The 14411-nt window shown below is 37.2% G+C and overlaps 1 protein-coding gene across 1 annotated transcript in view; it reads left to right on the forward strand.

Annotated features, from left to right (window-relative positions):
• Nucleotides 1-14411, forward strand: part of LOC139123754 (uncharacterized) — a 59678-nt gene that overhangs the window by 20165 nt on the left and 25102 nt on the right. The window contains exons 5-7 of the mRNA XM_070689908.1: nt 1714-2121; nt 3033-3110; nt 13834-14262. Coding sequence (XP_070546009.1) covers nt 1714-2121; nt 3033-3110; nt 13834-14262 — 915 coding nt within the window. The remainder of the gene's footprint in view (nt 1-1713; nt 2122-3032; nt 3111-13833; nt 14263-14411) is intronic.

Here is a 14411-nt window from a genome sequence, read left to right on the forward strand (position 1 = left end):
TGAACACATTGGTTTTCTCGCCTATGTTCACCGACTGGAGCTTTATAAAGTTGAAAGTATGAAAAAGAGAATAAGGTTCAATAGAGGTACATGCCCTTTATAAGTATATATCGTGTATATCATTTTGAACTATTTAAACCAGTGTAAAAGCTTTACAAAAGTTTTACTTGGAGCAAGTCTATGTGAAACTAACTATTCGATTATCTCATTACTCCTGGTATTGCCGAAATTCTTTCTTTTGCCTTGCTTGTATTTGCCTGGAAGTTTTCATAAAAGTCAGTAGATTGAAAATAACAGTATTTTTGCATGTATCTACGGAAACACAAAAACAAAAACTGTAATTACAAATGACAAATTAGACAACGTTCATACTTTTATCTGTAAATGGAATCCCATTATTTTTAAGTGACATGGCGCGAATTTATTGGTTACGACCCTTCACCATGCGCCGTGCGAAAACACACCCTATGGCAATAGAAACAACCAATGACAATCTTCGCTTTGCTATAAATGATTGGTAAAAGTTTGTGCCTTCCCAGTTCACCCTGACGGGAACATCTGCGAAGATGGAGCAGTAAGTACATTTACGATTTGTTAGTATGATTTGAACGTTGACGGGGAATTTCATTCACTTCTGAAAACCAAATCAATATATTTCCGACGTAGTGGTCATGATGTAGATAAAATTAGTTTAAGACAAAAGACTGTTTTCTCACCTTCATCTTATTTATAACCATTTCTACCGCATTTGTTCATTTTTAGATCGAGCTGTAACCGATGGTCGTACGTTCTGGTAATACTTTACGCTGTCTTGCAGTGCAGTCTTGGAACCGGTGAGTCCCTATCTGATTTTAATAAGATTTGATATCAGCAACATACAGAATCACATCAAGAGTTCTCATCAGTTTCTTACTGTGTATTCTGTAGTATCGTAAGCTATAGCGTTTTTGAATTTTTGAATTTTTGAATTTTTTATTTTATGATAAAATAGTATACATTTGTGCAGGCCCAAGGCTAATTAAACCCTGATTTTTTTCCGATGTTTAAAGAGCAACCGAATTGATAATTTAATAGACTCCATTTCTTACTCAGAATTCTATATAACTCTGCGTATAATCTCTATTTAATTTTTTTGAGATGATATGATCTATAAATTGAAATTTTTCACCAAGCGGAATTATAAACTTCCCACGATGGTTTCATCATTCTAGCTACAATGGCAATCACGTTATATTCATTGTAATTCAAATATTGACGAACCATATATTCTAACCTCTTCGTACAGGAATAATATCAGAGCTTGACGTCATCCAAATAACGTATCAGAGATGCAAATAAAAACAAAAACAGTAAAAATTTCACCTTGACTCTTTGTGCAAAAGAACTATTATTGAGGTGTAGAGTTTCCCCACAAATAAAAGTTTGAAAAATACATTTTCTGTATTGGTTTGGAAATGAAAACATGTAAACCGTCCAAGACTATGATCAAAATTGTTGTCGATATGTGCTAGTTTCTGGTGATCTATCGATTAGAATTATGCCTCTCTGCAATCACTAATATGTGTTAATGTAATGAAAAACTAATATTTGTATTCCTTAGGGCATTACGTAAACGAACTGGCCAATAGCGGATGATATATTTGCTGCAATATTCGATAAATAGATTTATTTACCCGATTGGTTGACCAAATACAATATACTTTCCATTTACAGATATCACAATAGACGGTTACGCATTGACCGGCCCGAGCGATCCTGCTGATATAACATACAACAGAGTGACGGACACTACCATAGAATTTACTGTCACCGTTAGTGCAAGCACTGTCGAGGGATATGTTGACCTAATTGAAGTCCACTTTGCCAATAGCAATGGCGATAAGATTGGAACACAACAAACAGCAAATCGCGACCATTTTCCTTACGCAATTCCAGCTGGTGTTATCGGTGAAGGCATAGAAGACAACACGGTAAATCTAAAATTTGCCAGTGAAGCAGATTGTACGGCTGCAACACAGCTGTGCGTAACAATCATAGGCAGTGGTGTCGATCCTGCTGATGCCGAATTCTGTTTGAATTTAGGAACGAACAGCGGTGAAGCTGGAGGAAAGGACTGTACAGGTAAGGGTACTTGGTTAATTAAAACACGCACATCGTTGCGTTTTTTGTGAATGGCGATTTAGTTCTATTTTGAGTATTGTGCAGAGTCCCTGATTATGTGATGCTCTTTACCGCTTTTGTTTGTGGTGATGTTGTTGTTGTTGTTGTTGTTGTTGTTGTTGTTGTTTTGTTGTTGTTGTTTTGTTGCTGTTGTTTTTTAAAAAGCTTTCTCAATTTTAAACTGTAAAGGCTCTCCTTCAGCAATTTAATTTGTTTAAGGGATGTTAAAGATCACAATTTGCAAGTTAGATTTTTCAGTTTTCTGAAACTCCGTTCACAGGAAAGGTTTCATGGCCAAACAATAACTCTTTTTTTTCCATGCGTACATTTTAAATATCCATGATCTTAAGTTCCCCTTGCGATAGCGTTTATCATATACAAGTTATACAACGAGTACTAAACATTTAGACATCAGAAAATAATTTAGGGTAGAAATTACTCACATATTTGGTACAATTTATGTCAACAGATCTCTCTCTATTCTTTAAATAATCTAACAATTATTGGATGAGTTTGCCGCTTTTATCATGTAATACTATAGTACTAAACTACGCACATCATATCAGATACTTCCTTACAAATTTCAAGGCTTTATGCAATGTTTTCAGATTAAAGCTAACGCACACAGTGAACAAATGTCTATGACACGATTTTCTGCATTCGCAATTTTAGAAATATGCGCGCTTTCTCGGACAGTGTGTATACTTTTATGGTGACACGGTACAACATTTGGCTTTCAACACAAATAATTGCGTACTGACTTGCGATTGATTTTTTGTCAGTGTCGTTTTTTCTACCAAAGATTATCAAGTGATACTTAAGCATCTGAAATCGCTCGAAAAACTTGATCTTCTTCTTTTTTTTCTGAGCAGATCCTCCCAATACAGCAGCACCAGATAATCCAACCGGGCCAACAGGTACAACAGATGCAGGTGGCACAAGTAAAGAAAGTGAGTGTTTTATTTTTAAATGCATAAAGACGATTTCTACTCGTGGTATTTCGATAACCATTCTTTTTGAGCCATTTAAAAATACTCTACAGTGACAATGCAAATACACTAATATGCAATCATGATTAAAATGCACATTTTTTCCGAAGGTGAAAGCAGTGCAGGTGCATTGTACCTAAATTGGCCAGTGCTGATCTGTGTAGTCCTGGCAACACAGACTCCAATGGACAACTAGACTGACCCGAACTCAACCGTGTGAGTACAAAGTATTTCTTTGGGCAGGATTACCGTAAAAGCAATTTTTTTTCCAGTGGTATATTCAATGTCTTTTTAAACTACATTGGTATTATTTGTTAGTAATCAAAAACCAACCATCAGATGGTCAAAGGCCAGTCAAAAAGTTTAAAAAATCGATTTTCCAAATCTTTCTTCAGGTCAAAATCAGCAACCTTTTCCGGTAGCTAAATTCAATTTAAAATATTACTGAAACATTCACTTCGACTTTTTGTCAACAAAAGAAAACATTTCCAGTGAAATGTGTATACTTTGAAATTTCACTTTTTTTTCTAAAAACATGTATCACATGTTTAACAACGAAAAGAGGTGACGAAGTAGTAGTTTTCCTTAACGTTTGTAGGGTTGACTTTCGACTCTCGTTCTCGCAGGTCTCTGAGTGGACAGGATGTTCATATACATAAATTGAATACGCTTTAAAGTATGCTACAGGTGATAATCTTGTTTCAGTCTTAAAACAATTCTTTAATGAGACATGAACTAATGAATGCACAGACAGACACAGAGTAGAATGAGATACAGACATGTAGTCTCTAAGATCGACAGATATATCGATAGATTTATACATATAGCTAGGTTGGTAGGAAGATTATACAGAGAGACTGGTAGATAGATAGACAGATCGATCGATGGATGGATGGATCGATGATGGATGGATGAATGGTTGAATAAATGGAAGGATTGGATGTTCGAGGAATGAACATATGGATATCTATTCATAGATTTTCATGTATTTTTCTAGGTTGCATTATTCAGAATTTCGAAGACGACTCATTTCCAACGACATCAATTGAAATTCAAGATCACCCATCTCCGAAACAACAAGAAGCTATGTTATGAACAATTATCAATTTCTAATCAGAAATAATTAATTAGGTTTGATCTGACATCATTGCCACATTGTGCACTCCCTCCCGCTGGATCCGGACAGAGCTGAATGATTCGTTATATTGTCTCCACTCCTTACTGCAAACGATTTCCCTTGAGATATACTTATGACAGGGTACGTTGACTACCAGTCTGAGTTCATGACAGAATTATGGATGACGTCAAACGCGAATGCTTTGCCGAAGCGGTAATCTCGTTTGTAGGGTGACTCCGTTCTCGAGATTCAAATCTAGTAGAACAGGAATGTCTTTGCCATCATTGTTTGTAAGTTTTAACAAATGTACATTGTATACTCTCGCGGATTTCTAAGTTGGTTTGTAGATTTGACCAAATACAGCCTTCTGGCTTATTTGTATAGTGAGCATTTGCATTTATATAGTGTATTTCACAGCCATCAACTTAGTGATGTTCGGAACCGTTGTTACATATAATTGCGTTGACATAAATTCCACAACACCTACCGTAAAACGATGGCGCGGTTTCAGGCTTCCACAGCAATAACAGTTCATCAACCCTGCAGTATTGTCTTATAACAGACACATGTGTTTTAGTGTTTAGTTCGAGCATCCACAGACTTAAAATACAAGAGCCTCTAGTTTGTCGTTTCTCCTGTTGAAATAAAATTAGTTTCATTAAACTAAAAAAGTTTGATCGTCTTTAATATGGAAAAATAAATGTGTCCTTATATGTGAATGAGCATTGAGGAAGGAACCCCATGGTAGTGCCATATTTTTCGGATGTCCTCAAGACATTTTCAACTCCGAAACGGGGTTAAATACCCGAGCTAAGACAGTGATTTGTACTGTATATGGCATTCAGCTGAAGATATGTTCATAACATTGGCAGAGCAACCAGCGATGGTTTTTTAATTGTAAATATCATTTCAAGTCAAAAGTTCGATGTATCGACAAAATTTTGTTAACATCGGAAAAATCGTTGCTGAACAACTGATTTGAGACACAAATCGACAAGGTGTTGGTGATGCAAGCCCTATCTTTAACGCAAGCACTGTCGGAGTTGATCAGGGGATTGACACGCCCGACGGCTTGGTCAGGGACAGCTGACAAAAGTTGATGGCTGAGACGGTGATTAGCATGGCATGCTGCTGAAGTTATTCTTCATAATCTTTTTTATTTTAAACCATGTTTATGTTGAAGACCTTGCTTTACCGACAAGCTTTTGTTTAAAAAGGAAAAATGTTGCCAAACATTAAACTTGAGACTTAAATCGACAAAGTGACAGTGATGAAAGCCCATCTTTTGCGCATAAGAGCAGAAGATTGACACGCCCCTACGTCAATGGCAGCAATGTTGATTGTACCGACGGGCAATTTTCCGTATCAGCGAACAGAACGAGCAGGTGGACATTTTTTATCGTTCGCGGTATGGGATTTTCAACTTCAAGCTCTGAGGAGTGGCCGAGACTAGAACCCAGCAGTTGCTGGCAATCTTTAAAACTTCGAATTCTCTAGCGGGCGTGAGAGGGCCGGTCATGAAAATGGGAGTTCCTAAGCGACACTGTACAGATACCTGGGTATGTACATTTCATAACGAAGCAATCGCAGCCAGGAAAGAGAATGACGAATGACAAAAATCAGTCTGACCAGTGTTGAATTTAATTCAAATTTATTTTTGACAATGTGCAATGAACCATATACGTGCGTGAGCAAAAGTCAGACTGGCTTAGAACACAGAAATTACGTCATGCAATCAATTAGTACATTTTGTTGGTTTATATTAGTTTAGCGTACAATGATTAAGAAGTAATTGATATTTAATGACACAAATTAAATTACAGCGTGCATATAGTTCTTTTTTTCTTTTTCGTTAACCTAAAAACCGAATGAAAACATTTACAATTAACAAACCAAGATACTTCCTTTGTCCTGTCATTTCAACGATTTTTGAGTTCAAGTTACTTAATGCAACCAGACATTGTTTTTAAATGTGTGACTTATTTATAGACCTATATGATTCGTGTCCTTCTTTTAACAAATGTAAATTATAGTATATTTACCTCTGCGGGCGTGAGTCAAGTGAGACCAATTTATAATTTTCATGGTTATTTACAAACTGCAAAACAAACGAGGTCCAAGTCACGAATCTCTTTTAATGTTATATTTCTAATATAAAATCTGATAGAACAGGTGTGTCTGAATTTAATTTTAATTTATTTTCATAGTGCTTATTTTTATTTGTCTTTATGCCAGATTGATATAGCGACAATAACACGCAAATATTTGTGTATATTTAAAAATTGTGTGGTGCAAAGAGAGGGCGCACTGTACGGAGTAGCCACGTTTTAGGGTTGCTCACACAAGCCTTGTCACTATGGCGCCACCACCGGTTGAAATATGCATAGAAAATTGACGATGGTAGATATCAGGTGACTTTTGTCAATCACCTATAAAACTGAAATGCTTTTACTGCAGAGAAAATAAGAAAGTTACTGAACTTTTTCTCAAGTCTTCAACATTAACAGTAAAGTATTTGAAAGCTCCTATAGCAATTACTTATGCTAAGATACCAAAACACTATGTTGTATTTTTATTTTGGCCAGACGGACACACAGCAGAGAGGGAGAGAGAGACAGAGATGTAGAGACAGAATAAGAGAGATCTTGAAAAGCTGTTGAAATATCAGCAACTGGCACTGACAGGAGAGGGACCAACACCAGTTGAGAAGAATAGCGCCACTTACGATCAATTATAGTCTAACGCTGCCCTCAAACACTGAGTTAAACTTTGCACATCATAAAACAGAATCATGGCATTAAGGCACGGCCCCTCCACCGTGATTAAGGTCAGCACTTAGAAGATCACAACAGGTCAAGCAACAGACATCAATCTGTAAATCTAAGGTTCATAGTACACTTTTGCCACACTGTAACCTTTTTCGTGTGTAATATACCAATTAAAACAAGTATAGGATTTCTACCACAACCACACCGTACGTCCCCTTCACAATATTACGTGCGTTTATGCATACCAAAATACATCAATTTTATTTAAATTTTGCTGAAGGCTAGCATGTACCAGCCAAAATTCATTAATTTGACTAAATATTGGCTACAAATTCAGATACCTGGCATATCATGAGCTTCTCGTATTTCCTGAAAATATCGCAGCATTTATTAATGAGTTGACACTTCATTATGTCGCCAGAAACATCAAAAATAAAACAAACACTGAAGTTTTCTTAAAATTGTAATATCGTCCTACGATTATTTTCAACGTTGTGAAGCAAAGAATGTAAGCAGGTATATATCTCTATGAAATAGTTAGCATATATTGCCTTATTTTCGAAATGAGTCACATTCTTTAAGTAGTATAAGGCTACTAAACAAAAGTTATAAAAGTGCAGGTAAGAATTTTGAGAATGTTAAATGTTTGAGTTGTTGTTGTTAAGGTACATATTATAACAAATTTTGTTCACTCTAGGGATGTACACGAACGATTGAAGAGTTTTACTTGCATAATAATAACCACTGCTATACCAAACATTTCGCAGTTGGCGTGAGTGTACAACAACGCCCTCTATGGGACTTTTTTACGACTATGGAGGTACCTCTAAAACTAACTTTAACAGCACGACCTGTAACAATTGTTTTTCTGCTTTTTCATTTGGTGTTTCGAAACAGAGAGAAAACGTTTATATAGCAGACTGCCATCTTGAATTGATCGCGTTTTGCTTCTACAGTTATTAAATTTAAATTTTTTGCCTCGATTGAGTCCAGAAGTTCTGATTAATCGGTAGAAGTTTTACACCTCATATGCGAACAATTTTTAAATGTTTTTTATTGAGTTTCAGTATTAAAATTATCATGCAAATCTTATGTGAAAAAAATCAATGTCTCATGAACTTTGCTTGTCGTAAAGGATTTATTGCACGTTCAAAGATGTAAATCAGAACCGCTTTAGAGGGCGCACTTGCTCGTGTACTACGCCACGCCGTCAGAATGTGCTTACCGGGTTTTGCTGCCAGAGCCTCTTAAAAGTGATGATATCTCTCCTCAGATTACACTAGGCTAATTACCGTTGGAGGATGTGGCTAAATCTGTTTTAAGTTTTATGCACATTTTGTACTTAATGTATTTCTCGTTCAGTGTTCTGTTAGTAAAAATAGATAATTGTAATATGTACTGGTGGTAACTTGTTTTATATTCTCTTGCCACGCCAGCTGTAATCTGAAGTGTGTCTGCTGCTAAAGGCCTTAATTACAGCGGCATCTCTTGTACGGCATCCCTGTTGTTTATGTAAGATAAAAACCCCATGCGTTATGTGCACACAAGGCGTGAATACCAGTCATCGAAACTGGAAGGTAAGCAGAAAAGCCCAGTTAAAATATCTGAGCTTTCATTTGTGTAGTGCCTTTGAACAATTCTTTGTTGTGGAGACTGGTGCTTTCAAATGTTTTATTGAAGTTGATTACTTGACACACATTGTCGAGTGAAAGCTCATTTGAGCGATTACGCCCTCTACAATTTCATATCACAGTTACTTCGTTAGTCTGTCTCTCTGCCCATGGAGGTAGCTACCTCCATGCTCTGTCAATTTAATGCCAATGATATCACGATTTCAATAGAAATGTACATTGATACAAAAGCAATCTAGCACGACTAAGCTTGTTTACTGCATTGTCAGGGATTGTTGTAATTACGATAACCGTGTTACTACTTGACATTGTCGGGAATTTTCGCGATTTAAACACTTGACGACATTTCCCCTATAGTCTTCACGACGCAGACATACTACATGCCGTAGGTCACGTGAACGCCTTGTGATCGCTACTAAAGACAATATGTTACTAGGTCTTTCACGGACAATCGTGCCGCGTGACTCTTGTTGGCAAGTGACTGCGGCACAATCCCTTCGCACTCAAAGCACGTCCACTAGCTTTAGATATTTTGGGATTAAGGTTTAACGAATGGAGAGTCTACGGTTTCCACAGAATTCATGCGTGAGAGTGCGTTTTGTGGACAGACAAACTTCAGACTGTCGCCGGCCCTTTTATTACATATGAATATTTGGAAATCCAAGAACCCTCCATAAGGTCAGGTCATATCAGTTTACTCAATAAAGCTATATGATATATGTTAAATCCCTTCATTGATAGCAGAGCGCAGCCAACGGTGAAATAAGGTGCAGGATCATATAAATACTTTGGCAGCCAAGTGTGCTGCGTCCTCGCCTGTTGTCGTCTTCTAATTAAAAAGTGATTCTTTCAAGAGGAACATCTATGGATTAACAGGTAGCATAATGTCTACGTTGTTAACAAGAAGATAGTAATTAGAATAAAATATATTAGAAATCTTAACATCAAAATTTAGAACTCGCCTTCATGTCCAGTATACTGGCTTAGCTGTGTTTACACTACCTTCGAGCACTGAGCAAGAAAGAAGCCAGAACAAAAACAGCTTGATTATTAAAATGGGTTTCAAATGTCCAGCCACTACTCCCCACTTCATAAAGACTTCTTGTTCTAGATGGTGTATGTGACTAACACTGAATCGAGGCAAGCCTTGACGGCTCCCACTGTCGTGCCTGATTGTAAGTCATTCCGGAATGTTATTCAAGAGTGAGCGGCGACCGGAAGAAATGACACTCTCGTAATGTCCTGTAAAGGAAGTCACTGTACTACAGACGATAGGAATATCACAAGTCGTAGCTTTAAGGCAATAAGAGTAACAGTGCAGTTAGTAACGCCTCCGATCCAGTGGCACTTTTACGAGATCACTGTGTCTGAACCTAGCTGTCACTGGCTTAGTGAACCCTGAATAAACTAATAAAAGTTGAACACCCTAGCTACATGTAGGATTGTTACAGTTCCCTTTGCCAACTGATAAAAATTGGGAGCAACAAAATCATAGAGTATTTCAAATTGCAAACCAATACGATTCAGGTATATTAAAAGTTTCAAAAGATGGTGTACGTGATGAAAATCAAAGATGATGTTGACGTCTCAAACAGTAGCGGACAACTACTGGGCCTGATTGGCAGGATCGAGTTCAATCTGACAACAGAACTGCCTACTCTCTGCTTCAACTCTGCACACGTGTCATCCCTTGGCCCCGCCTTCTTTCTGTCCACCTGTGTTCCACCAACTCCGCCTGTTTGTAAATGTCCTGCCTCTATTATACGCGTGAGCCAATGTGATGCCCTATAAAACATAAAAAACAAATTAATTTGTTTATTAAACTATTGACAGCCAATGCACGGTGACGTCATCAGACATGATTGGCAGGTACAATTTGTAAACTCATTTCCTCTGACTCTTTTAATTTGACTTTATATGGTTCTTCATTTTTGTCTGGGCCAACTTACGGGGAAAAAAACTAACAGTCTCACATACTGCAATTTTAACAACCCAATGAAAATGTTCACAAGTATCTATGGAGGTTTTACATCGTTATCCTTTTCCTCCTCCGCTACTTTTACGTCTATTTAATGGAGTGAATTGTGTGTTTGAACCAGAAGTTACATATTTCAAGATAAACCATATTTTTACCCGGATTCTATTTGACTATAAATATTAATTGACAATATTATAGGCCAGATAGATTTCAGCATAATGCTATTTCTCCTGACACAGCGCAATAAAAAAACAGAGCAATAAAACTGTTCATACAATGGAGAAGCTGAGCGTGTAACAACGGTCCAGATCGTGATATTTATGGAGATTTATCACTAAGAAAATGACTTGTGGTCTTAAATATTTTTGATTGTTTTTCTTACCCTTCTCCAAAAACAAACAATTACAAATAATGTCTCTGCACCGCTTGGCTCCTTCATTAAATCGCCAAATTTTGAATCAACAGCACGATCTGACAGTCTCAGATTATATATCGATATTACATTTATGATCTGTTCGGTCACTGAAGTGCAATAAAAAGTCCTGATCAAATACTTATCTCATAAATCACACTGCACTTGGAAAAAAGCTGAATGATGGATAAATTCATCTACAGTACTAAACATTCGTCCGCGATCTGATTATTTGTTTTTATCGAAGTTTTAGGGACTTATTGACATGTTGGAATGTGTTTCGCGAGCAGTTTAAAAGACTTATGAAGTGAAGTTCCACTGTACATGCAGCATCGAGTATGAAATGGTCCCTGAACTACAGTCGTATTATTTAAGCTGCCGCTATTGGCGTTCTTTACCCATCTACGATATTATAATAATGATTCCCTGTTTATTCACATATTATTTTCAGAAAAAAAGCAAGCATGCACAACACAGTACATTTACAAGCAAAGTAATTTTTAACCTAACGAAGCAGTTTGTAAAACTTAGTGCTGGTGTTTGTCATCACAGATCACGCCAACTAAATGGAGATTTGTGGTCTTTTTTCAATCGGTCACGTCGCCTTTAAATTTCCATTGCAATTTTATGACACTTCCGCCTTGAGGTGTAAAAGTTTGTAATGCTGAAGTGGGGTGCTTAATTCACAACGCTGGGGAGTTGGTGTGTTCACTCTGATTGGATTACACCCAGATGCATATTATTTTGCATAAATTAACCCCCAAAGACACCGAACAAGTGTACGTGTGTCAATGGTCCGCAGTGTGGGAGTCAAGTTTTTAATCGGCTGTAAAACGTTGACGTAATCTCCGCGGCACTTGCAATTCGAACACTTCTCATGGAAATATTAGCAAGTTGAAAATTTTCAAGAAGTAGAATGTAGAGAGGTAGCAAGTCTAGTTAAAATGACTAGGCCATTATATTACCACAGGGGGGGGGAGAGAGAGAGAGAGAGAGAGAGAGAGAGAGAGAGAGAGAGAGAGAGAGAGAGAGAGAGAGAGAGAGAGAGAGAGAGAGAGAGAGAGAGAGATGTGGGGGGCATAGTTCGATAAAATCTTGCCTTGCGGTTTTATGTACTTAGTTTTGCAATTTTTAGTGTCTTCGTCAGATTATCACGTCAAGAGTATTGTGCCAAAGCATACTCTGAAACAAAAATTTATTACATCAGATTTAGAATGTGAACAGAAACCGATATATTGACAATTATGGTGATATCGCCGGTTCCCGCAGCATCATCAAACAACATCTATATATTTCTAAATGATATTTCTGACAACATTCATGTTTCCCATAAAATTAAAGTTATATCTTACTCATCGCAAATTTATTGGTTACGACTCATGACCACATGTCATACATGACCACGCCCAAACAAGCAAATTGGTATCCATAGCACCAACCAATCAAAACCTGAGCTTGGTTATAAATGTTTGATAGAGAGCGTAGTCATTTCAGTTCAGCCCTGAAGGTAGCAGCTGTGACGATGGGACGGTAAGAACATTTTAGTCGTGGGATACGCAACGCCTGTATGCTGAGAAAATCCTTAGTTGTAATTTTACACCCAATCTTCTTCACGTTAATGATTCAAACATTATTTTTCAGCATGTTTGGTTTTGTCCATATTTACCTGATTTTGTAAACACTCGCTTTGGCTGTTGCTTCTTTTCAGACTAAGCAGTGGCCGTATTTTGACAGTTCTATCAGTATTGTGTTCCCTGTTGCATTGGAGCCATGGAACAGAGGGTAGGTTAGCCATTGATTTGATGACTTTGGATGATCATATAATTGTTGCTGAAATTTCGGAATAGATTTGTTCTAATTTTTGCTCATTTGGACATTTGCTGAAAGAACAAACTTCTGTGACTCGATTCACACACGGGCCGTGTTCCAGCAAAAAACAATACGTCTTAGTTGTTTGTGGGTTTACTGAAAACATCAAGTTTCGTTAAGAATTTCGTTAAAATCGGAAGTTTATCTCACTTTCGCAATAGGTCGAAAATTTCAAAAGATACCTCCAAAGCTTATTCCAAAGCCAATTAGTTAACGATAATCAGTTTCAAATTCAACATTTACACTTCTTGTACTAATGATTTCCCTCAACCGTTGACGAGCAACAGAATCTGAACATTTTTGTCAATTTTGGTTTATGTCAATTTTTCTAAGTTAACAAGTCTTGGTCTCTTGGGACATTTTTGAAAGTCTGCTTGTAATGATCATTACTGCTCTTTGTGTTTTTGTGACACTTGAATTATGCACAGTCGACGGCTTAAAGGAACTCCGTCCTTCGAAAACAGGTTTTACGTCCTTACTCTTTTCCTCCAGGCACTCTTCAAGGATAAGTAGTCACCATATTAGAGAAGCAAATTACAACAAATTTATTGACATTTTTTTTCTAGTTTTGCTGGATAAATTACATTTCCTTTTTCACAAGAAAAAAAAAACAATAATATTTTAATAGTTTTATTTTCTTCATTGTAATCTGTACTCCGAGAAAGACTTCCAAAGTTGCGAGAGTTAGGAAACGTTTTCCAGTCTGAGAGCACATTTTCCCAGGATAAGGTTAGTCGGCATTCGCGCGCATCTTTTTTTCTTATTCTATGACATTTAATGAGTAAGCCGTCTGGTTATCATCTTCAAGTAGGACAAGACTAATTGCTTACCATCAAGTCGTCAGATTATTCGGTATAGCTGAAGTCAATTGGCCGATTTCATGATAAAACCTGGTATTTTTATTTTCAGATATTAAAATAGACAGTTATGAAATAACTAATCCGGCTGATCCCGCTTCCGATGTAACATACAACAGAGCCACGGACACTTCCTTGGTCTTTAAAGTCACGGTTAGTTCGGCCGCTGAGGGTGGAAATGTGGAAGGAATTGATGTGTACTTTGCGCGCGCAGATAATAGTGTGATCGGAACAGCAAAAGCAGCGGGTGGCGATGCACCAACTGCCGATGATCCTGCAGCAATTCCTAGTGGCGGTGGTGCTCCTGTACCACTGGTAGGAAATACTGTAGATCTTAAATTCGACAGTGAAGCAGATTGTACAGCTGCAGCAAAAGTGTGTGTAAAAATTAAAGGTGATGTGGATACAAACAACGACAACGACTTCGACTGTTTGAATATAGGAACAGAAAATGATGAAGTAGGAGACAAAGACTGTGCAGGTAACTTAAACACGATTAGAACTAATTTGGGATAATTGGATAGTTAATCCATGTTTTTTTATCTGCAAATGTAAGGTCATCTGCGTTTTTCGCAATACAATACTCTTGTTTTTATGAGTGATTGTAATATTGCAACTTTCAGCTATAGG

This window comes from Ptychodera flava, assembly GCF_041260155.1.
Source record: "Ptychodera flava strain L36383 chromosome 23 unlocalized genomic scaffold, AS_Pfla_20210202 Scaffold_23__1_contigs__length_28996876_pilon, whole genome shotgun sequence".
In the NCBI taxonomy this organism is placed as follows: domain Eukaryota; kingdom Metazoa; phylum Hemichordata; class Enteropneusta; family Ptychoderidae; genus Ptychodera; species Ptychodera flava.